Raw genomic sequence first — 24,463 nt, 5'->3', positions numbered from 1 at the left:
GGGGGGCGGGCGGCGGCAGCAGCTGCCACGTTGCCGCCGGCGCAGCCCGGCCAGAAGGGGGAGAGGTTCGGCAAAGTCCGGAACCGCTCGGCAATGGCCGGAGGCGGCTGCTGAAGCGGGGAGCGGCTGCCGGCTCGCTCTGCCCCGCTCGGCGCAGGAGGTTCGTGGGGTGGGCGCCGCCGGCTCAGCCGCCTTTGAGGGGAAGGGGCGCGATGCTGGCCGACAGCCTGGTGGAGGAGTTCGAAATCCGCGAGGATGAGCCCTGGTACGACCAGCAGGACCTGCAGCAAGGTGAGCTGGGGCGGCGGCGGGGGGCGTGTGAGAGAGGGTGTGTGACGAGCTGGGTGTGTGAGGGAAGGCGTCGTGGGGAATCGCGGGGGCGAGGGCAAGGGCCGCGTTGAGCGGGGCGTGTGAGGCAAGGGGCTGTGGGGATCCGCCGTGCGCGGGGCATGTGAGGGCAGGGGCTGCGGCGAGAAAGGCGTGTGAGGGAAGGGGCCGCATTGGGCGGCGAGGAGGCAACGGCGGTGCGGGGCTGCGAGGGGCGCCGGGCGGGGCGGTGGAAAGGGCGCTCGGGGGTCGGGGGCGGCGGCGGGCGCGCGGTGGTGCGGGGCTCGGAGCCCGGGATCCCCGCACGGCCGCGCTTCCCGCCGCCGCGGAATCGCTGTCACCGGTAACAACTGCGGCCGTCTTTGTCTGAGGGAAGGAGGTGCGGCAGCCGAGCTGAATGGTGCCGGGGTCCCTCTCCGCCCGCAGGGGGGGAAGCGACTCTGCGAAAAGTTGCACCTTGCATGGAAGGTGAAGGGAGAGGCGCTGGAAGCATCGGGATAGGATGCGCTATTGCGCCCTGTTGAGTTCTTTGTAAGGGTTTCCAGTCGATGAAGTTGTAGTCGTAGCACTGCTCATTTAGTTTGTAGGTTCCTTATTAAAAGCTCTTTAGGTTTTCTTATTAAAAAATCATATAACTCCACTGTGCCTCAGAAATATACATGTATAGCTTCTCTATGTAATTCCATCAGTAGGTCTTAAAACACTACATGCAAGAGGTTCATTTCACAATGTGAAACTGTTCATTTCACAAATGAGAAAGGAGACACAGAAATACAAGTATAATAGCATGAAAAATCTTTTAACAGGCATGATACGGAAAGAATGTGCAATTTCCTTAAGAGCTTAGTGGCATTTATGACTGGTATTTACTTAAGTTACTTAGTTCTACTTTTTGTTCTTAATCCCGAGTTTGTTTTGAAAGGCTAGTTCAAAGCTGTGAAGTGGCTTCCTGCAAACCTGCTCCAGTCTTACACGTTTTGCTTTCATATTGAAATACATTAATTCTTGGGATTGGTGGGTGCTTCTATACTATAAACCATAGAGAAAGCTAAGCAATATTCACAATGAGATCAGGCATCTGACAGCAGAAACTCTTTATGAGATGGGACCAGGTCTCTCTAATTGTATGCTATATAAAGTAGCTGACTGTTTGAAAGGTGTATTTAGGTACTCTTCACCCAAAATTGACGTTTTCCTTGATCTAGGATACAAACAAATCAGTTTAAATAAGATCCTGAAACTACAGTTTGCTGTCAAAGGGAAGAGAGTGAAAAATTTGAAGACATGATTCAGTAATGTTTTTATTATGTCAGCGTTTATGGAATAGAAGACCTATAAAGAGACTTCACAAAGTATAACAACTGACTTCTTGTCTTCTTGATGTTTCTCTACTTTCATCTTTTAATCAAAATGAGTGAAATAATCACCAATTGACTCTGCTGTCAGCTTTTAAGAAGCAGTGTTCCATTCTAGAGGTTAGTGCATTTTGGAGGTTTGGTTAATGTACTCTCAACATGTGGACAATCTTTCTCTGGGGGTTCTCTCTTTTCAAGCCTAAATGGAAGCCACAAATAGACTTGCCAAAAGGAAATGGAGGAAAATAAAACGATGGACAAGTTGAAATGCAAAGAGGAAATTCCTTTCAGGAATGTTTAAAAAAAGTTGTGCTGTACTTTATTTCTGGACTCTGAAGCATACTACTCCTCCTGCTGCTAAGACACACGGATGTGTGTAAACAGGGTAGTAAGAGTGCTTATCTAGGTCTCGTGAAACTCTTCAGAACCCAAACAATCAGTGCATGTTTAAAAACTGATGAGTATGATTATGAGAACCTAACTTGTAAAACATTAGAAAGCATCCTGAAACAAGCTTGAAGTCCTTGTCAGTCAGTCTTTAAAACTTAAAATTAGGGAAGGGGTTTCAGAAAACCTTGACAGTCTTCGTATGTACCAAAGATTTTTTCCTTGATAATGGAGGTGGGCTTTTCTGGCATACTGCTCATGCATAGAGTGCTCATGGAATTCTTGTAAGGATGGGAACAGCCATCCTTCTGCAGTGTTTTGCTGAAGTATACTGACCTTTAAAAAATATTTTTTTAATATGGACAGCTCTTTTTGCATCTTGCTGTTACTCACTTTTACAGGACAGAGGGTGTTCTGAATACAGAATAGGAAATAGGAAGCTAAGTAGAAAAAAAAAATTGTTTTACAGTTAAATAAACACACTAGGCTTACTTACACATATCACACAATTAGTGCCTTTTGCTGTTTAAAATAATAGACTTAATTTTAGATTGAAAATTCTTTGAATAATTTTGTTAGGTGGGTTATGAAAAAGTAGAAGAGAAGGATTTTGATACTGTTTTTATCTTTTTTTCAATGATGGTAATGCAGTCAGAAGAGACTGTGAAGTGCTGGTAAGTGAGGGCCGTTCTACATCAGAAGACAACTTTGAAGTCTTATTTTGGAGATTTATGATGGAGCTGTTAAACACCAGTACAACTAATCAGATTTACTAAAACAAAGATCTTTAGATCTGTACATACGCCTTTTGCATTATTAAAAACCTCTCTGCTTCCATCTTTATGGTGAAAAGGAAAAAGGCATGTCTGTCAGAATTTAGCTGTTGCTTTACATAAATTTACAACAGAAAATGCAGCTTTGCTTCTACTGTTCTACCGTAACTCTCTCCAGAGAAATGTAAATTAATACTTTCCATTTTGTATCTGGAAAACATACATGTCACATCTCTCTTGTAAAATTAGATCTTTATAGAGCTTCCAGGTACTTGACAAGGAAGAAAAATGGATGCAAAAAAAATTCTGAATTTTAGAAGAGAGGAAATTATTTCTGTACTTGCTTTCTCTAGAGTTAAGGTTTTATTGTATATTTCTGAGCACTCTCACTTGTATTCTCCCCCTCAGAAACAAATTGCCTTAATTATAAAAGTGTTTCTCCCATAGTAACCCATTTGTGCTTCTGCCAGTCTAACAAACAGAATGAGTGTGAAGTATGACATGAATTCTATTATTCACCTTGTATTCCAAGTACTGTGTGGTATGTGCTATTTGATTAGTAGATGAGGGGGCATTTAAGAATGAAGCTATAAACTCCTAAATGTGCTTAAACATGAAAACAAACTTTCACTTTGGGAAGGGAAATGGTAGTAATTCCATTATGCATTATGTCTTTAGCATAATCCTAAATCCTCTCTAAAGCTCTTATTCTACTCTATTAAAATAAAAGAATAGGCTATTTAGTCTTTGCCTTGAATGATGCTAGTATTGTTTTAAAGATGGTGTTTCCAAGTAAAGATCTGTGCAGTACAAGAACTTGTGAAGCAGGACTCCATTTTCTATAGGATAATGAATTCATTGAATTTGAAGACTACAGTATTCTTGTAATGAGGTAGAACAAACAGCTTGGTGTTTGACTGGGAGTTACTCTGTCCATGGGTAAACAATGTGCAATCTGTTTACCAAATGGGAAAATTTAAGCAGGATGCCTTAAGGTTTCCTTATCCAAATACTTTAAATCCTGCTTCATTAAGAGTGGTACTAGAGTGAAAAAGTGATGTGAGGATAAACTCCTAAGTATAGACCAATATGCCTTGTGCCTTCTAATTGTACATCTTTTGAAACTGAAGAACTCTCATGCAGTGGGATTTTTTTTAAATAATTTTTATGGCATTTATGCTAAGAATCTGACCTTAAGGTAGGAAACAATGCATTGTGGCTGTAAAGAATGTGTAAAGAATAGCAAGCTGTTGTTTTGCCAGAATTGGACATCTATAGCTTCATAGACAAATGTTTGTACTGACTTGTCCTTGTTAGTCTGAATTTGGTCTTTGGCATATGTGTGGAGATGGAGTAATTGTTTTGGACAGGCTGCCAAACTGAAGGTTAGCACAAAACAATCTTGGAGCAGTACTGTATGTATTACAGTTCCTAGCTGATAAGATAACTGAGAGGGGGCAGGAAAGAGGTAGCATAATATGTTGAAAAAGGGCATTGCAATCAAATGAAAACAGAATTAATGTGTTTTCTTCTCTAACTACTAATGATGCAGTACATGCCTCCTGTTTATTAATTTAAGGCTTCTTGATGTGACTCGAAGTTTTTCTTGACTTTTCTTCTCTTTCCGATTAATAATACAAGTTCTGTGTGAGAACTAACTAGGTGATATTGCATGCATGCAGGTCATGAGTCATGTGATGGGAAGGAGGTGGAAAATAAGAGACTTCTAGTAATCTCTTGAATCCTTGACATGTTGTACCCTCCACAGAGTAACTACTATGTTAGCACTAATACCAAGATTTATTACTTTGGCACATTATGTTAACTTTTAAATTACACTTGTCTTTCAACGCAATAATAAAGAATATCTAGCAATTCTGATGCTGTTGAGCAAATATCAAGCTTCCCTCTAGAATGGAGCTGTGTGTTCAGATGACTTATTTCTTAATTTGCAACAACTGCACCCTGGAGGTGACTGAAGATGACTGAAGTAAAATTGAGATTAAATGCCTGAGAACAAATGACATTTAAAGTGATGTTTTGGAGCATATGAAACAGTTCTTGTCACCTGGGTTTATGAGCTTGAAAAGCAGAATAGCTGCAAGTCTCCATCAATTTTATGTCTTTTGATATTACTGTTTCACCATAAAAAGCATCTGAAACTTTCACTTTGATCCTGAGTGTCTCTACCTCTGGTAGAGGGATAATAGGGAGGAACAGTCAAGTCAATAAAGAGTTCATCTGCTTTGGCCTGGGTCTAGACTGATGAACATTTACAGGGTCTGCTATGCTTATTCTGCTGGGTGCTGTAAAGAGGGTGAAGCCCAAGAGACCTTGGGCACAGCTGGTGCAGATTGGGCACTGTGTGGGAGGTGAATGTGGTGGGGTGTGTCAGAAGGGCCACAGAGGAACTGAGGAAGCTTTATGACATTAGAGTGTCTCTGGGTCACAGGGCTGATTTAGACTTGCATTAGAGATGGTAGATGAATATTCTGCTTAGGTAAAAGCTAACTTCCATGTTGGGTACTGGCGATAACTTGGAGCAGTTATAACACCAATAAGAAAATACCTCAAGTATTTGATGACAGGCTTTAGTTTGGATTACATCATTGTTTCTCTCACTTACATGCAAACATGATTTCTTTGTTTAGATCTTCACCTTGCTGCTGAGCTTGGGAAGACTCTACTGGACCGTAACACTGAACTAGAGGAATCCTTACAGCAAATGTATGCAACAAATCAAGAGCAATTGCAGGAGATAGAGGTAAAATATCTAAAGGATCCCCGTGTGAAAGCATGTAGACCTGCAACATACAGTGTATAAGTTAAGATCTGAATTTCTTGACATCTAATGGAAAACACTGAACAAACTTTCATCACTTCGGCTATTTTGAGAATTTGAGAACTGGTATAGATGGCTTATACTTAGAACTGTTCCCCTGATTACCAGAAGCTTTGTGCCACTAAATGTTGGATTTGGTTTGTTTAACGACAAATGACTGGTATTTTTCGGTTTTTACAGAAAAAATACTACAGTTATTTTTATTGCTAAACTTTGCTGATCCTGCCGTGTGAAATAACAGTAAATTATATGTTGATGAATACATGAATAATTTAAAATATTACATGAGAATGATTGCAGCACTGAAATTTAAATGCTGATAAGTGCAGGAGTGAGATTTAAGTAAAATATGAAGATATGTACTTCCAGTACACTGAGCTGTGATAAAGGGAGCTAAAGTCTATTTCAGTGTAAAAGACACCCTGCAAGGACAGAAAAAAACCCCCAAACAACCAAACAGCAAAAACCAGAAAAAAAATCCCACTGAAGTAGTATCTAAATATAGGATATAGTGGCTATATTGTGCCATATTTTCCAGGGAAAAAAACTAAAAACATGACCATCCTTTCAAAACCACTCACCTTTAGGTAATAGAGTGAAAAAACCTGGCTATTTCTGGCAATTTCTCTTTTTTTTAATATTGCCTGTGTTCTTGCAGACCTAGCATTTGTCAGCATAATGAGATTTTTTTCAGCTATTAGAGGGCAATGCATGGTCTCTAATAATTAAATTATTAAATATTCAGGACTTTGCTGACTGACAACATACTGAAAATGTAGTCAGCATTTCAGTTTGGTTCTGGTGTGAATCACAGGGAACAGGCTGTGACTGGTATGTACCAGATTTTTACAAAATCTGAGTTCCTTTGTGCTAGCAGTACTGCAGTTAGAGATGTGCATCTTGTACAGCTGCAACTTCAGACTGAAAATGCTCACCATTGTAGTGGCAACAAGTAACTGAAAGAATCCTAACCTTAATAATCACAGAATTATAGTTATTTTTAAAGTAGTCAACACAAATGCAGCATTTTTAGTAAGCGGTGAGCAATTTCTGAGTGCAGGTTTGATTTGTGGGCATGTTTTTAGAAGTTACTTTTGTTTTATACCTCATCTCTTGGCTCTTTCTTCTGTTACGTGCTAACTGTAATCCTTGTTATCCTGTTCATGCTGAGATACAATGGTTGGAATGGCTGATACTTATATTACTGCCACAGCATTAGAAGATGTATTTACTTATGCAGACACTGAAAATACCTCATTGCCATGAACAGTTTTTATAAAAAGATCAATTCTTAAGGTGTAGAGAGGACAAACACTTAAAAGGTGCTATACAAATACTGTATAAGAGGTACTTGTATGGACAACCATATTTAAGAAAGTGTTTAGCAGGGTTACAACACACCTTTTGAAATAACACATCAGAACTTTGTGATAGGCAACTAAGCTGGCTGATCAACTGTAGCTACTTAATAAGCAGCTGTATTTTAACACTATCTAGAGATGTGGAAAATATATTACTGCTAAGCTACATTGATTTACAGAAATAGTCTAGTGCTGTTAATACAATATCCTATTGGTTTAAGCCAGTTTATTTGCTTAAGCTGTTCTGGTGGTTCAATGTTTATAGACAACATAAGAGAGCTTCAGCTCCAGAAGTGTCACAAATGTCCTTCCAGCAGTGATCTATAGTTGGTGTGTTGCAGGGTCAAGTACATGTGTGGTCAGACAAACTCAGATATGACAGATGAATTTTTTCTCTCGTGTCTTGGTTTACCAAGATTTTGCCAATACTACTATTTGAAGGCTTTGTCTGGTACCCCTTCAATCTCTTTCCTCCTCTCCCTCAAGGAGGGTAGGAGATGTGTATTAGATTGTCCTATTAGCTCCTTCCAAGAGGAGAGGGAGAGAGTGGGAGAAAGTTTTGTGGTGCTTCTGACTTACAAATAGTGCCTGCACCTTTTCTTTGCCCAGATTGTTGAGCTAAAGGCTGTATTTGTACCTGCTGTAGCAACATGCCATCTTCTCAGTCCTATTTCCTGTCTTAATCTTTTCTCTTTCCCCAGTGCCATTTAAAAATGTAATAGCTGCACAAAATTTTTCTTCCTCCAAAGAAGTTTCTTTTGCATCTGGATTTCTGGCAGAAAAGGGAAAATGAACCCCTTGTTCAAATACCCAGAGAAACCCTCCAGTTGAGGAACTGAATAAATCAGCATACTGGCATGAGGAATTGTTACAGGAATTCACTGAAACAAATGGGAATAAAATTTGCATATGCAAGGTGTAAAGCAGTTCAGTCTATTATTTTCATACCAACATTTCTGTCTCTTGTGGGATCACAGGATAACCTGTTGCACTGAATGCATGTGCAAATGGCATAATCAGTCTCTATGCTTGGTTTTTCCCAGTTTTCAAGTGCTTGCCTTTGTAACCTACATGTGATCTTTCAGCTATTCCTGTAGCTACTCTGCTGAATTTCTGTACTAGCTTTTTCAGTGCAGTATATCCATGTAAATCTTTGGGAGTTTTTTCCTATTAATTTGGATCTCACAGGTAGCAAAGTCTAAAACTGGCTGAGAAATCATTCTGAAATATGGCACTGCCTTGTCTACACTGTAAGGGAAAGGTCAAAGGCTGTGGTGTGCTTAAGATTACATCTCGTATATTAAATACTAAGATATTAAACATTTTACAGCTTTGGATCATTATATCTGACCTTTGTGCTGACACGTGTGCCACTAACTAATCACTGTAGATGTAATAAAGGTTGCATGGAAACAGCAACTTTATTTCTGCCTGAATCTCTTCTCATCACTCAGATGTTGGAAATCCTGACAGTATCCAATTTTTGTGAGCCAGAATGCAAGGCGCTGCTTCATGTTGGGTGCTTGGTTGTAGGGGACATAGATGTGAACTTCTAAAGTATTTATTACATCATGGTGTAATGGTTATACCAGGCCAACTGGGTACCAGCCCTGAAGATACTGGAGATGGAAGGTGGAGGAAATGCTGCTTCACCCCTTCCTCTCATCTCAAAATGAGTGTCTGCAAAAGCCCATTGTAAGAAGTGGCAACATCTCTTCAGGCACCAAAGCCTTGCCTCATGTGCTTAGCCACACTTGTATTGCTGAAGAAAGTCTGAGGATCTCCAGCTCCTTCCTTCAACTATAACCAATAGGGAAAGTTAATCTGAAATGGGTCACATTGAGATTCCACTGCTAATCTATGTTCTATTTTTGTGTAAAGCCTCTGTCATGTGTGCACAGGCTACAAAAGGATCTAGCCAACAGCTATCATGTTGATCTCCTAGAAGTCTGTATGGAGCAGTTACTAGTCCTAGATTAACTTATTATCTGTTCTTAAATTGCCTAAAATGTAAACCCACCAATCTTTTAATGAGGTAAAAGGTTAAGTACAATATTAGAAGTTTTGAGTATGTAACAGGCCTATGTAAAGAGAAGTAATTCTGCCTAGGAGTTTGCTGGATGTTCCTACTTGAAGCTTAGTTTTAAGAAAGTAATGTGTAGCAATACAGATTATTGTAAAATACAAATTCTGTATAATAAAAAATATTTCAAAATATTAGGGGATTAGACTCAAATAGAAAAGAACTGTCTCATGTAAATGCTCATGTCCTGTATGGGAGAATATAAGACACTTTTTTTAAGAATTGTAGGTGATTGTGGACTGCCTAGGCTAAGAATTCCAAACTTTCTGACATTATTCAGGAAACTAAACCGTCTATGTAGTTAATTGTAAAACCCAAGAGGATTAAATTGAGAATACTTTGTGTGAGTAGCCCACATACTGTCTTTAGAGTGACCACAAGCTAAATTCTGCCTCGCTGAACCTAATGCTGCTTCAGACTGGAAGAACTTAGGCTTAGTTGAAAATACATTTAATTATGGATGGTGCTATCCAGTATTTCAGTTTTAATGCTGAGAAAGTTGTTGGTTCAACACGGTTAAGAAACTTCTGTTTGAGCACACTGCAACCTTTAGGACACAGCAGACAGGTAAGGGCTGTGTTGGAGCCTGAAGGCTCTATCAGTGCTGACTGCAGCACAGCCCCATGCAGAAGTCGGCACAGATAAGGACAGCTGGCACCATCAAACCCAGCTCCTCCAGGTAAAAGGGCTGCTTTATCAGCCTGGGGTGACCTCCATGACAAAGGCAAACTGCCTAGTGAGTTACTGATAGTGTGTCTTCACCTTACCAAAGCAAATGTGGGAATTTGCGTTTGGAAAACTCAGGAGTTTCTCTCTGAATGTGAACAAAATGCAGCTTAGGAGCTGTAGCTTGTGTTTCAGGAGTAAACCAGTAACAGCAGAACTGTCTTGCAGTACCTCACAAAGCAAGTGGAGCTCTTGCGGCAGATGAATGACCAGCATGCAAAAGTCTATGAACAGCTGGACGTGACAGCAAGAGAACTGGAAGACACTAATCAAAAACTGGTTGCAGAGAGTAGAGCTTCACAACAAAAGATAATAAGGTAATAAACTTTTACAAATTCCCTCCGTCAGCCGTTAAAATCAATAAGAGCGGTCCAGGTGTATTGGTGTAGTTACTGGGTGTCTGTCTCTGTCTAGTGGTGTTCTACAATACTGGCAAATTGAAAAGTTAGCTTTATTTAAAGGTCTTTCCACCTTTTAGCTTGACAGAGACTATTGAAAGTCTACAAACACACATAGATGACCTGCAGCGACAAGTGGAAGAACTGAAAAAGCCTGGACGAGGCCGGATGAACCAGGAGAGATCTGAGCAGCCAAGATCAATGCACAGTTTCTCATGTTTGAAGGAGCTGTATGACCTCCGCCAGTAAGACTTTTTACCTTACATAGTAAAGAACACTGAAACTATTTTAAGCAAAACTTTAAAATCTAAGACATGATCACAGATACTAGACAAGCTGGGAGAAAAAAATACCTGATGTTCACAACTAGCAGAGTATCTGCTGTGTGGTGCTGTCATTACTTATGGCCTGCTTCTAGACCACACCAGTATTAGTGCTCCACTTTCTCCCCAGAGCCAGCCATTTCAAATGGTAGCCTAGAAAGCTTACAACAATTTGCACCCCAGTGTTATCAGTCAGATAAAAGCAAGCAGATAATCTGAAAAACAAACTTACTAAATGCAAAATATTTCCTGTAACTTACTCTTTCCTCGGATATCCATGGATATTTCTGTAGTTTTTTCAAATTTAAGCTGGTTCAAGTGACACCTACACTGGGAAAACGGTGCCTGGGGTGCTGGGCTGCCTTTTAAATGTAGAGCCATATGACCCAGCTGAACTGCCATAGTGGGGCCATCGGGACAATCACCTGGTAAAAGCTCAGACTAACTGCAAGCCTAGAGGGCAGTTTTGTAATGAAGCACCTCCACAGACAGAACAGGTTGTTGTGTCTACTCTAGAATAAATGATAAATCCAAAAAGAAGTTATTTCTTGTCAGTTCAGAAGACAAGTGGATCCTTCAAGCTGCCAAAAGCTTGTGAAAATACCAGCCTCCAGCATTGCTTTGTCAATTATGACACTTGTTTCTACATCAATAGTGACAAAAGTTACAAGAGTGGAGTGCTGTAGAAGAAATTAATGTCAGAAAGTACTGCATGGTACAGGGAGGCAGTGTGTATCTAAACTTAAATTATAATTTAAACTTGTATTGTTCAATCAGCTTGTCTGTAACATGGAACTGTTAACAAGCTGCCATTCTCCCTAAGCTGTGAGCTTGGTTCAATGGCATGTAAGTCCTTACAAACTCCGTTCTGATTACTAAATGGACTGATTGGTTCATGCAGTGGCCCCTGTTAGTGCTCTGAAGTGTGTTAGCACACAGTTTAAATATGCCATTAGTTACCCAGGACAGGAAAACTTTAGGTGTGGTCAGCTGTACTTCTGTGTTTGATAATCCTTATTTTGTTTCTGCAGGTATTTTGTTTATGATCACGTCTTTGCAGAAAAGATTACTTCGATGGATAGTCAGCTAAGTCCTCTAGAAGAAGAAAATGAGAAGTTGAAGAAGGCAGTGACAGTTCTGCAAGCCCAGCTGAACCTAGAGAAAGAGAAGAGGGTAACTATGGAAGAAGAATATAGTCTGATGGTGAAAGAAAACTGTGACCTGGAGCGGAGGCTGGTTGATACAGACTTGTATAGGGCTCGTGCGGAGGAGCTGGAAGCAGAAGTAGCTGAAATGCGACAGATACTTCAGTCTGAGAATGCGCTCCATAATGCAGAGAAATTGGTTCCAGAATCCTTTTTCATTTCATTCAAGGAATCTCTGGACAGGGAGCTTGGTCAGAGCCTGGGAGATGATGGACTTCTGACAGTATCGGAGCTTGAGAAGAAAGCACTGAAACGGAGCAGCAGTGAAAGCCTCCTGAGCAGTGCTGCTGGGGCAGACATTCTCAGGGGCCATGAAGAAACGTGTATTAGGAGAGCTGAAGCTGTGAAGCAGCGAGGAATCTCTGTACTCAATGAAGTTGATGCTCAGTACAATGCTCTGAAAGTGAAGTATGAGGAACTTTTGAAGAAGTGTCAAATGGATGAAGATTCTTTGAAACACAAGGCTGTACAAACACTGAAGCAGTATTCCAAAGACCTAAATGTGGGGAGCACCCAGTATGATCTTTCAGCTAGCAATCACGAATTCACAATTGCTGAGCTAAGTGACTCTTCCACAAATGCTCCCCCTGAATATAAAGCACTATTCAAGGAGATTTTTAGCTGTATCAGAAAAACAAAAGAAGAAATAGATGAACACAGAGCGAAGTACAAGACACTCTCATCTCAGCCGTAACCTTGTCTGTAGTCAAGAACACGCTACATATGAATGTCAGAAGACCCCTTAATCTGATGTGTTTCTTGAGCACTCAAAATGAATGTTTTGGATTGGCTGGTAGCCCTGTAGTTAACAAGCTAGTTAGTTATCAGCTAGATTCCCTGTTCCTGTGTAGCAGTAGATTTAATGTTTAGCACTGTCACACAAACTAGTGGTTGTAAAACAAACAAACATCATAGCTTAATCCTACACTACTATTTCATATTGCACTTCAGCTCTTGCCAGAGCAGTGACTGACACTTCTTTCCTTAGTCCACTTCAGAAATAAGAGAGCTAAGAACTCTGAATCTCTCACAAGAACCAAACTAAAGCTTTCCTTTGGTACACAGGGATGATCTAGCCCTGTTACTACAATGATGCAGGAAATGAGCAAAAGTGAAGTCCCAGGGCAGCATCTCCTCAGCTCCAGGAGGGGCATGGTCCAGCTGATCTTGCTTTGGCAGGGTGGTGGAAAGCTGTGCTTGCTTTAAGCCAATACCACGTTTTCACAATCACTAAGCTCTCCCACAGATTAATATAAATGTCTTCCTATGAAGAAAGGATTTGATGTAAAGTTTGTGTGGCTTTTTAGAGACGGTTTCCTTTGTAGGGCACTTTGTCTTAAGGCAAGATACTGTGAATTGACTATGTGTTATTTGGGACCTACAGGTCTCTGGTGGAATGTCTGCAAAGTACATTTTAATGTGTATTTGGTAAGTTAGAGAGTTGTTATTTAGCTATTTAACTTTAGAAGTAGCATTGACATAGTGGAGTAGCTTTTAATGTTGCATACCACAAACTCAAAGTGCTTGAGGAGACAGGCGAGGTAAAACCTTTTATTGTTTTGTCTGTTGCTTCCAGTGTTGGCCTCTCTGGACCTATTCCATGCTGCCTGGGGGGTGGGAGGACGGACACAACACCGCCACCACATATCCTACTGAAAATGGGACCACACTCTTGTTCGCCCTCTCCTTTTCCACTCCCTAATAATAATTCATACACTACTTAATTTCTGAAAAACAACATGGAGGTTGTTCTTTAGAATGCAGAGAAATTAAGAGGAAGAAAAAAGGCAGAATGAAAGGTGACATCCTTCTCCTTGTAAAGGGTCTCCTAGCTTAATGTGGCCAGCAATTCTTGGGAAGCAGCTTCCTGCAGAGTTGCTGTGAGGTACCAAACCCTTGACCCAGAATGTTGACAGTTTCTCAGCTTCAGTCCAGCTGCTGCTGCTGCAGCTCTGCTGCCTTATGCTGTTCTCTGTTAAGCTTGTCCTTCAGGTGCAGTATTAAGACTTCACGTTGTGGGAGTTTCTCTAAAACATGTATTGCAGTCTGAAAATTGTTTAAAAATGGGAATCTGAATCTTCTGAATATTTTTCTAAGCAAATAAATAATCCAGTCAAGCTACATGCGTTAGTAGTAATTACATCCATCTGTGCCAATCAGGAAACTGAACTTGGTGCAGATGGCACCTGCATTATGTAGTCTTGCCATCTTTCCTACAGAGCTCAGATGGAGTTCCCATGAAATTTGTATTTTAGAAAAGTTGCACTATGTAGAAAAGAACAGGTCTATCTAGGACAGAAATCCAGATGGAAGTAAGTACTACTGTTTTTCCTCATTGTTGTGGTATCTGTCAGCACTGTTCAAAAATGAGGTGAGGGTGGGGAAAGCAGAAAAGCTGCTCTGCCATAAGGTTACTGTCCTGTCACTGTGTCCTTGGCACCTGCACCCATCTCTCCCCAATTCAGAGACTGGAAAGCAGTAACCTGAGAAAGGCACAAAATGGTTCACTACCAGTGTTCCTTGCCACGTTAGGGATGGAGCAAACCACACCCGCTGGGCAGAAGACATGCAAAAGCAGTTCCAGATTTTTGGTTAAATAGGTGATATTCAGTGGTTTACTACTTTTGGCTAATTTAGAGCACTTAGATAGAAATAATTTCTATGCTTTAAAAAAACCAAAAATGAAATTTCCTCAGAATTTCTTCGTTCTTCTGTACCATACTTCCCCCTTGGCTACCTGTGCCATTGCTGAGTTTTGGCTGTCCTGCAGCACTTACCTGTACAGGCAATGCAACAAATCCCTCCAGGCTGGGTTCTTATTAGAGCTTCTCCTGGAACATGGCTTTTCCAGAGAGCTTTCCAGCCACAGCCACTGGGTCAGTGCCAGCCAGGGCTGCCTGAACATAAAACACATGCCCGTTTTATTGATGCAGTTAATAAATGACACTAACCTATTAAATAAGGTAGAGTTTTAGCAGTTAAGAAATAGCCATTTTCCACCAAAATGTGAAATGCCATAAGCACGGTAACAATATTCTTAGCCAATCTTATCTGGATTAACTACCTTAATCTTCTTATTTTGGTCAACAACTCAACTCAGCCTTTTCTGAGCATAAGCAGATGAAATCAATAGAATCCCCTTGAGCTTCTCATGTGATGGAAGCTGCAGCAGAGAATAGGAGCAGCAGTGACCGTGCTGTGCAGTGCCCACAGCAGACACTCGTGCAGGTAAGGCCAGTTCAAGATGAGCCACCAGGGCTGGGTCCCTGTCCCTGCTGCTGCACAGCCCCAGGGAGCTCAGGGACTGCACTGCACTTCGCTCTCTGCCTCTGTCTTTCCTTCCCAAGCCTTCAGGATGTAAAAAGAGCAGATGCAGCTTCTGTTTCTTCTTGGACAAATACAAGGTGGGGTAGAATTGACCTTTGAGATAAAATTTTATTTAAAAATTACACAAAATAGAGGTTTTACATGGTTACCGTGTGGTAACTACAGCTGGATGCCTTCCAGAGGGTGCCCTCAGCTACTTACCTTGCTCTGTCACATACAGCAATGCACAAAGTCCCTCAAACCAACCCCACACCAGCAGAAGAAATCCAGTGGTTGTTCCCCATGTTTCAGATGTAGGTACTTCTCCAAATAACTCATTTCACAGACAACAGGTGAGAACAATGGTTATGTAGTACAGAGTTCACAGACAGTGATTTTGTTCCCCCCGCCCAGGCCTGACATTCCCATGAACATGACTACCTGCTCTCTCTGAAGAGGGCTGCAAGGGCTATGACAATGCTCACACTAAAGTATGAGCATCCAGGGATTTAACAAAAACTGGGATGTTTGTAAACAAATTTAATTTATTGGCATTACTTACAAAATAAAGTTTTAGACCATGATTTTCCATCATGTCTGTGTCACTATATGGTTTTATTTTTTCATAACGAAACAGAAGGAGAATTGCAATACATTAGAAATCCCAGATAATCAAGCTGTAGACAGGGTCCCGTGGTGCCTTCCCGGCGGCTCCTGTGCCTCGGAGGCCATGCGAACTCTGGGTGTTGGGATGTCAGTGGCTGCCCGCGATGCCCACGTGCCCCAGAGCAGCTCAGATCCCGGCCTGGCTGCCAAGGCCACGGCATTGCTCCGGCTGTGCTGCCTGCTGTGGGTTCCTCTTGCGTCCCCGAGATCGCCTGACACCGCTGCCACCGCTGTCAGGACTGCACCGTCCCCTTAAGATACCACATTCCACCGTAGCTGACACAACAGTCCTGGGGAGACAGGGAAAGGCTCTGTTGGACTGCTCGGGCCCTGGAAGGGGCTGCCCAGGGACATGGTGGAGGCACCATCCCTACAGGCATTTAGGGGGTGTCTGGATCTGGTGCTGGGTGATGTTTCGTGGTTACAGTGCTACTGCTGCGTTGAGGGTTGGACTAGGTGATCTCAAAGGTCTCTTCCAACATTGAAGATTCTATGATTCTAAAGTCCATAAAGCCATGGGAACAACTGGCTGGCTCTGGGATAATAAGCATGATCGGTAACAAGCCCTTCTCCAGTGCAAGGAGAAAACATGAACCCAGGGCACAGGGCATCCCCACCCTGAAGGACAGATGGCTTCAATGGAGGGGACACATGGTGGGGGGAAGGCTGAGAGCCACAAAGGACAAACGATGCCAAGGTAGTGAGGAATAGCTGTGGCTCCTGGGGGAGAACTTGGGGCTCATGCAGAAGGCAGATGAGGAAGGCAAGGATGTGTGAGAGCTGGAGGGGTAAAGAGGGGCTGAATCTCAGGGGAAGAGACTGTGGGGGGAGCAGTGGGACAGAGCAGGAGGGTGAGGGCAGTCACTGGATCTGAAGCCTTTTAAGAAACCCTTTCTATGATAATCAAGTCTCAAACTTCAGAGCCCTGTTGTGACCACACATATGCTATGCTTATGGCAGGAGAGCACCTCAGCAATGGAGCACAGGAATTGGGTTGTCTTGGGGCTCATTTCCTTGTTTCTATTAGGTGAGCACAAAGTCTCGAGTTCTGAGCTAACGGCTTCCCTTTCTTTTGCTCCGACCTCCCTCTTAGGTAATTCAACACAGGCTAAAGTAGTACTGCAGAACTGAGGCTGTGGAGCTTAAATGTATCTTTGTTTCTGAAGTTTTGGGGCTCATCCGTAACAAAAACAAACCCAGAGGTTAGAAAGAGGGTTTGCAGACTGATCTGCAAATGCAAAAATACAAACCCTATGAGTCTGTTCCTCTGTGTATAAAAATGAGCACAGGCAGATGGGGAAATAGAAGTCAACAAATCCAATTTCACTCGAAGTGGAATCCAATCTCTTGTGGCTTAAAGAAGTCAGAGAATCTTCCCATTTCATTAAATCAGACTTCTAAATTTTATTTCAGAAACAAAGGTAATTTCCCCTACTCCTGTGACAAATGTATTCAAGGCAATAAAGCCTGCCACAACACAAGGCTGGCCACCCAGTGACTTAGTGACTTACATAAAAACAATGCCTGATGACTTAGGGGCAAGTATTTTTTCTAGAAATAGGTTATCTGTTAAACAGCAACAGCATCATGAAAAACTAATGCCAGTACATTGTCTAGCTGTTCCAGGAGAGCTGATACTTGAGCTCATGCTGACAAATCCCCCAGCACAGGGAGCCAAAGGAAATACTGTCTAGCAGGCAGAAATGTCTGAGCTTACTTTACTGGTAAGTCGACCAGGTTCTTTCAAGCAAGACCAGTTTGTTTATTATCACAGCAACAGATCTGTAGTTCTTCAAAGATGCTATTATTCATTTGCAGATCACAATGTAATAAAGTACTTAAGCATTTGTCTTATTGAAGTGGGTGACAGTGAGCAAAGGCCCAGCCACAATGATTAAAGTATTACATTAGTTGGCAACTTTCGGCTTGGCCATCCTGCATCTCTTTTAAAGCCATGGCTTGTGTGGTCTATACTTTATACCTTAAACTCCTTGAGCAAGTAAATGGTGCCTCTTCAAAGAGAGATGAAAGGATTCAAATAAACATTCACAATGAGATGTGTAAACTACTACTCTGCCTGCTGGTTTTGGCCAGGGTTTTGCTCTGTGCAAAGCTGCATATCTCGCTAGAGAATAAAATGTACTTCCTTCTGAACATGTGGCACTTGTGCTCTTCAGCACTAACCAGCAGCAGACAGTTGGTAACTCAGAGCAGTGGGCAGAGCCCTTCCACCTCTTTAATGTTTAATTCTGCATTATTTAAAAATAACTCAAGTATCACATTTACTACACTCTATTCTCTGCTGCTCCAAGATGACGGAGAGATTTGTTGCAATAATACAAAATAATGTGTGAGCCATTGCTCCTTGGGGGGGAAAGAAGATAGAATGAGACAAGTGCATTTTTAAGAAAAAAAGCTGAAACACAGGCTTTGTCCATATTCCAACAACTGTTCTATCATCTTTATCATTTATCAGTTCAAGGTAAAATATAATCCTTTGCTCAAATCAAGCATTAAAACTCATGTACTAATTCAACCATCATCAACCCAAAGTGAACAGCAGCTTACCTTTAACACTCTATCCACCTCCTGCTTGTTTAGATCCTCCCCACACTCCTGACTCAGCTGGTTCTGGATGACATTCCTGCGCACTCGGTAGTTCTTCGAAAAGATTTCAAGCAAAACTTGGCGATGCTTTGAAAGCAAATGTATTGTAAGTACACAGAGAACAATCATTCCTATCTTTTGTATCAAAACTGCACGTGCCTTAGTCTGTACAAAACATTCCCTGAACTACATCAGAGGAGTCTTGCTTCATAATCCTGAAACCATCCCATATATTCCCGCTCTCCAGCAGTGCCTTATCCTCCTCTACAGGGCTCTACAGGGGTCTCTCCAGACCCTGTGGCCACACCTGCACCTTTCCTGTGACCTGGAGCACCCCCAAAGGTACAAAAACACACTGAAGAAGGTGTTGCAATGTATTCCTCTTAAATGCTTCCATGGGAGTTCACTTCAGGCAAGAGGTTGGCTGGTGCTTGCCTCTTTCCCATAAAAATGTATTCAGTTTATGGAGCTAGGAACTGCACTGCCCATCCACAGGTGTTTAGGCATCTTCCCTTTCACCTCGTTTACTACGACAGCAGTTAAAATTCAGCAGATGCTCACATGTGAGGTAAACATTTCCTAATCTTAAGTATAAACAGATACACCTGCTAATCTCTGGTTAATGTTGCATTACCATCAAAAGGAAAAAAAACCTTGGACTGGATTGTGGTCTGAGGCCTGCACTGGAGAATCCTTTCTTCTCACAGGTCCAGAAATAGCCACTGAGCTGCTTACTGACATGATTACCAATATGTTATGAGCTTGCTTTCAAAGCTGGAAACAGGTTGGTGTTGAAAACACCAATAGAGAAAAACTATCTGCTGTATTACTTCCAGAAACATGAATGCAAACAGTGCCAAATGCTCAATAAAAATATAGTGGGGAATGTCAATTATTTTATCTTTACCTGATCGTAAGTGTCACCAGCTTCCCAAAGTGCATAGACCTTTAGTTCATCTGGTGAGGCAGCAGTCTGTGGAGGAAACTGAGAACAAGAGGCTGTTAAAAATAACCAGCTATTTAATGAGTTCTGTTTAATGATTCCATGATACTGTATCCCTGGACACCCATTACTGAATCAAAACCCTGGCTGCCATGGAATAATAACTGCTGGAACAAGCCAACTGCTGTCCCACCCCACACTGGAAGGGGTGCCTTGGCTCTGGCAGCCCTGTGTTTGCTCAGCACCTTCTCACAGCCCCACTGACATGGTCTGTGTCACACCTGTGACCCAGGGAATGGGATGAGCACCATGGCACCCTGAGGTGTGTCTCCATGTGCCCAGGTTTGACTGATGGCTCTGGTCAGGGTGGGACAACCTGCACAGGGCACTGGTGCCACATCTGTCACACACCAACCACAGCTGGGCTTTCGAGGGAACTGCTGGACACTGGAATCCCATGAACTGTGCATAGGGACAGCTTCCCACTGGTGGAGAGATGACCACCATGTACCAGAATAATCCCAGGGCTTGGACTTTGATGGTATGCCATGGCAAGATATCTGTAGATTTTTCCTGTGTCAGCAGTGTTTGTTTCTAGACCATCCAGAACAGTACTCAGCTGAGAGCACCAAGTGTACTGCAGGGTCCTTCTGGAGGTTTTTACCTTTACAGTGGCAGGTTTAATAGATTCAGACTCCATCCTGCACTTATCTGCTTCACTAATCTCAAATCAGCATTACTGACAAGCAGGTGCTTCTGCAGTATTGCCATCTCTGTTTTGGGGCAGACTACAGGACTCCAGAAGACCAAACACTGACAGATAGTGAACCAGGTATTTGCTCAATCCAGGCTCCAAAGGCGACAGTGGTTTTGCCTGTTCTGTTTTTCCCCTGTGTGCCAAGCTAGAGAAACACATTCATTTTTCTGAGACAGAAGCCTCACACCCCTGCATATAGGAAGGAGCACAACTGCCTCCCTCCCTAAGAAAATAAAATACCTTAACATTTCCCCTTGGAGCAGTGACTAATGAGCACTGCTGGAATATGCCTTCACTCCTGACATGTCTCTTCCTGTCTGTCACTAACGATTTATTCCTTGCTAACAGCCCAGCTGACCTAAATCAATCATCTATGAAAAGCTAACAAGCCAGTCCCAATTGTTCCAGCATCCCTCAATCCTGGCTGCTGGTACAAACCAAACCTTTCTTCCCAGCCTCCCTCACACCAGCCAGAATCGCAGAGTGAAAAGATCAGCATTTCCTTTCATGTTCTGCCTCTGATCTTATTGCAAAGGGGAAGGGTTTTGTCCAGTGGGAGCTGCCTAGTGGGTTTAGCTGCTTTGATTTTCAGGTTAGTCCAAATGTCTGGAATATAACAAGGTTTTACACTTGGTTTAGAGCCAGGATTCAGGCTGACTAGGCTCACAGCACCTGACATAATTCTCCTCCCATAAGGACACTTGCTTTTGAGGAATAATCTCTCTTGTAGGTTTTCAGCAGAGATAAAATCAAATACTCCCGCTTCCTTCCACACAACAGCTGTAGCAGGAATGGCAAAGTGCAGCAGGGCACTGGGAACACCCAGGCACAACCTGCTGGGCTTGACAAAGTGAGCCAGCACAACCCCAGAGTGCAAACTCCTCCTGCCTCAGCCACAGGGCTGAAAAACAGCTGTGTTTATCCAGCCATTCTGTGAGTAAACGGCTTCCAAACAAACACAATACTTAGTTGGGAAGAAAACTGCACAGAATCTCCTCCTCCCAGCCAGTCTTCCTCTGCAAACTGCTGCAAACACTGCTGCCAAGTGCTCCCTGCTTGCTTGCTCCTGTCACACAGCCTGGCCACAAAGTGGGAAATGCCATCAGGGATTCTTCAGACACACACAGCCCAAACAGCCTCACTGCCTTGCCATCTGCTGTCCCTTTGCTGGTTTATGTCACCTTGATCTCCCCAGCCTCACTGTGATACAGCTCTCTGCTACCTTAAAATCCTTTTTAAAATATTTGTCCTGTGCCCCTTCCTGCTCTAAATCCCTGGAGCAAGGGCAGGGCTCCTGGGAGATGAACTCACTGCTGCCCCAGGTCCCAGGGCTGCCACGTTCAAATGGAACCTCTCAGGGAGGAGCCCTTGGCTCTGGGAAGTGCCTCATTCAAGCACTGAGCCACTGCCAGGCAGCCTCACATTACAGCTAAACCAGATGGAAGGGGCTGAGTGTGCCAGAAAAAAACTTATCAGCTGGAGTAAGCCTAAAGGTAAACTGTTGATCTCACCTCTCAGGGGGCCTGGCACTGGTACCAGCCTGCAGGGCTCTCTGTGAGCGCAGGGCTGCATTCCCCTCTGTCAGCCCAGCCAGGCAGGATGCACACAACAGTTACATCATTTCCTGAGGCCTCAAAAATATCCTCCAGTTTTGGGCAGAACCTTGCCACTCCACGGTCCATGGGAAGGGAGCCACGGCAGGAGCCAGTCACCCCCAGTCTGCAGGAAATGGGTGTAGATCCTCAGGAGCCAGAGTCCTGCACAGACACTTCCCATGGGGTGGGAAAGCAGCTCAGCCTGCACAGCTCAAGGCACAGGCACTGAGTCCTGCCTGCCCAGGGCTCCTCTCCTCTGTCTGTCCCCTCCTTACCCTCTCCCATGGCACCAGCCCAGGATTTGCTCTTTCCTGACCTGTGTTTTTCCCTCCTGCTTGATGAGGCTACGAAGCACAGCAAGCACAGCACCCTGCAGGTATCCCCATGGCCTCAGCTGCAGCTGGGGTGGCCTCTCCTCGCTCCCCACAAACACTGTTTATCTCATACCCTGGGTGCTGTTGGTCAGCTCTGTAATAGATCCTGCATTCCCCTGGTAAGGTTTCAATTGCCATTTTCAGCCACATGTTTCCTGTAATAGGTAAGTACTCAAGCAAAGACTGTCTTCACCCCCACAGAACATCATTTTAATTACCTCAGATCATTGATTTTTATCACCAAAGCACTTCTAATTACAGAAAACTAGTGAGTAACTATGAAATCCCACACTGAATAACCCTCCAGGCCTTCCCCAAGCTCAGGCGCCCTTGTTGGGTTCTGATAAAATTGGCCAGGGGAACAATCAAGAAACACCAAAGTGTCTGAGCCCATGAAAAGAGTAAACCCAGCCCCAGCACCTTTGCCATCTGCACAGAGCATCAGGGGAAGCTCAGGGGCAATGATTTATATTGCTGACAGCAGTACAGGCTCATACACAAGAGCTCAAGTATTGCAGAAAATTCTGAGTCAGCAGAACTAAAACCTGCAACAGCCTCCTCAAGAGACATTCCAGGGAGCACTTCTGCACCTCTGCAGGTCTCCTGTGACAGGGTTCTCCACACAGAAGGAAGTTCCTGGCCACCTCTCTTCAGCAGGAATTTATTTTACTTTTCAAAAAGACAAACTATCTCACTTTCATTTCTTGTGTACATTCCCGAGATCCCCAAATTTCCAAAGTACACAAGCCCAAATAACAGAGCAGGAACAACTTCAGCTGTTTACCATCAGCATGGCAGAGGCACACATTACACCAGGTGCAGGGGAGAGCCTGGCCAGCAATGAGACAGCTCCAGGCAAGCACCACCCCAGGACTTAGAAACTGCCAGGAGAGAAAGCACCACAATTGGTGCTCTCCCTAGTGACATTTCCAGGCTGTTACTCAGTTCCCAGGTGCCACAATGTGTACTTTGCACACGACTGAACACGTTCCTGCTGCCCCCCAGCAGCTCCCAAGCTCCAGGCTCTCCCAGCCCTCCAGCTTCCTGCTCTTTTGAGCAGTTCAGATGTTCCTTCTCCTCTCTCCCCAAAGGCATCTGCTCCCAAGCTCCTTCTGGTTGTAACCCAATCAGCAGTGCCAGATGTCTTGTCAAATTAATTTCCTTTTAGGCTCTTTCCCATGATGCCAGATTCCCTTTGCTCTCCTAAGCAATCCACTGTCTCACAGCCCTGCTCTGTCTCACGCAATCACACACATCATTTCCATACAGACAGAAACAGGCACCTCTGCACAGTCTAGGAGGAAACAGAGTGGCCAAGGAAACCTGCTGCAGGTGGGCTTTGTCACTTCCCAGAGGCTCTGCTGGGTGTATCCTGCTGCTCCCAGGCAGTCGATGTCATCTTTCCTCTCCCAGCTGGGTCCCTGTCCCCGAGGGAAGAAGCTTGTGCAATTCCAGGAAAGCTGCTGGGAATCTGGGACTGCTTTAGATCATGTTAACAGGAGCAAGTTGGGACAGCAAATTACTGTGGCCCAACACCCTGGATGTGGAAACTGAACCCCAAGGACAACAAGGCAGAGAGGGCAGAGTGCAGAGCCTACCAGAAGCAGGACCCCAGACATAATTCCAGCAGCTTCAACATGTCAAATATTGGACAGTTTCTCTGAGCACATCTATCCTTCTGGTCCACCAGCACAGGGCACAAATTTTTCACATCTCAGATGTTTAACTCCCCCCCACCACAGCCCTCCCCCAAAGCACACCAAGGGAAAACTGTACTTACAGGCACCAAAATCTGTTTGCAGCCAGTGTCCAACACCATGTCCTGTAACATTTTGTCTGAAATGCCACTGAACAAGGTATGTCCTGGAGGCAGACTGGCTAAGTGAAGGTTAAATAACCGTTTAAGCTCACTCAGGGTGAGTACAAATTGTTTCTTAAATGTTGACGACACAAAGGCCTTCAGTTCCTGGGCGACCCTGTCGATGCAGCCCCCGGGCAGGTGGCCATTCACAGGCTCTGTGGAGCCCTGGGCTGGGTGCAGGCCATTGACCAGGCCGTTGTTCAGGCCCTCGTGGGCTGAGGTATCCATGGGCTCCTCCACACTCACAGGCTCCTCTTTAATGTGGATATTTGGAACATCCGTCTTGGCAGAGGCGTCGTTTGATTTCATCTCTGCCTTCTGCTTCTGGAACTCCTTCTCCAGCTGCCCATAGTTCTGCTTGACTTTTGCTTTAGCCATGTTGACCCTTTGCTCCCCAGAAACCAGCAACGGATGAGCTGGTAAGAAACAAAAGATACCATAAATCTCAGCAGGGCTCATAGTGAAATAAAACCAGGAAACATCTTCTGCTTATGAAATCTAAGGCATAAACCCAGTCTGTTGATTAGATTTTACATTCGTTTTGGGGGGTTTTGCTGTTTTTTTGAGGGCAGTG

The 24,463-nt window shown here is 43.5% G+C and overlaps 2 protein-coding genes across 2 annotated transcripts in view; one reads left to right on the top strand and one right to left on the bottom strand.

Moving 5' to 3' along the window:
- The first annotated feature begins 53 nt into the window (after positions 1-53).
- CDR2 (cerebellar degeneration related protein 2) lies at positions 54-14,332 on the top strand. The gene is made up of 5 exons (XM_005522953.3): positions 54-291; positions 5,494-5,606; positions 10,023-10,171; positions 10,333-10,497; positions 11,607-14,332. The coding sequence occupies exons 1-5, from the start codon at positions 213-215 to the stop codon at positions 12,472-12,474; spliced, it is 1,374 nt and encodes a 457-aa protein (XP_005523010.1). The 5' UTR covers positions 54-212; the 3' UTR covers positions 12,475-14,332.
- An 863-nt stretch (positions 14,333-15,195) lies between these two features.
- POLR3E (RNA polymerase III subunit E) overlaps positions 15,196-24,463 on the bottom strand; it is a 28,606-nt gene continuing 19,338 nt past the window's right edge. Inside the window, exons 18-21 of the mRNA XM_005522949.3 lie at positions 23,809-24,305; positions 19,267-19,344; positions 18,321-18,446; positions 15,196-16,042 (exon numbers count right to left, since the gene is read on the bottom strand). Coding sequence (XP_005523006.1) covers positions 15,986-16,042; positions 18,321-18,446; positions 19,267-19,344; positions 23,809-24,305 — 758 coding nt within the window. The 3' untranslated portion in view covers positions 15,196-15,985. The remainder of the gene's footprint in view (positions 16,043-18,320; positions 18,447-19,266; positions 19,345-23,808; positions 24,306-24,463) is intronic.

Source organism: Pseudopodoces humilis, chromosome 18 (genome assembly GCF_049639895.1).
Source record: "Pseudopodoces humilis isolate 2021_Gansu_Grassland_sample_001 chromosome 18, ASM4963989v1, whole genome shotgun sequence".
Lineage (NCBI taxonomy): Eukaryota > Metazoa > Chordata > Aves > Passeriformes > Paridae > Pseudopodoces > Pseudopodoces humilis.
This window is presented reverse-complemented; position numbering and strand designations above follow the sequence as displayed.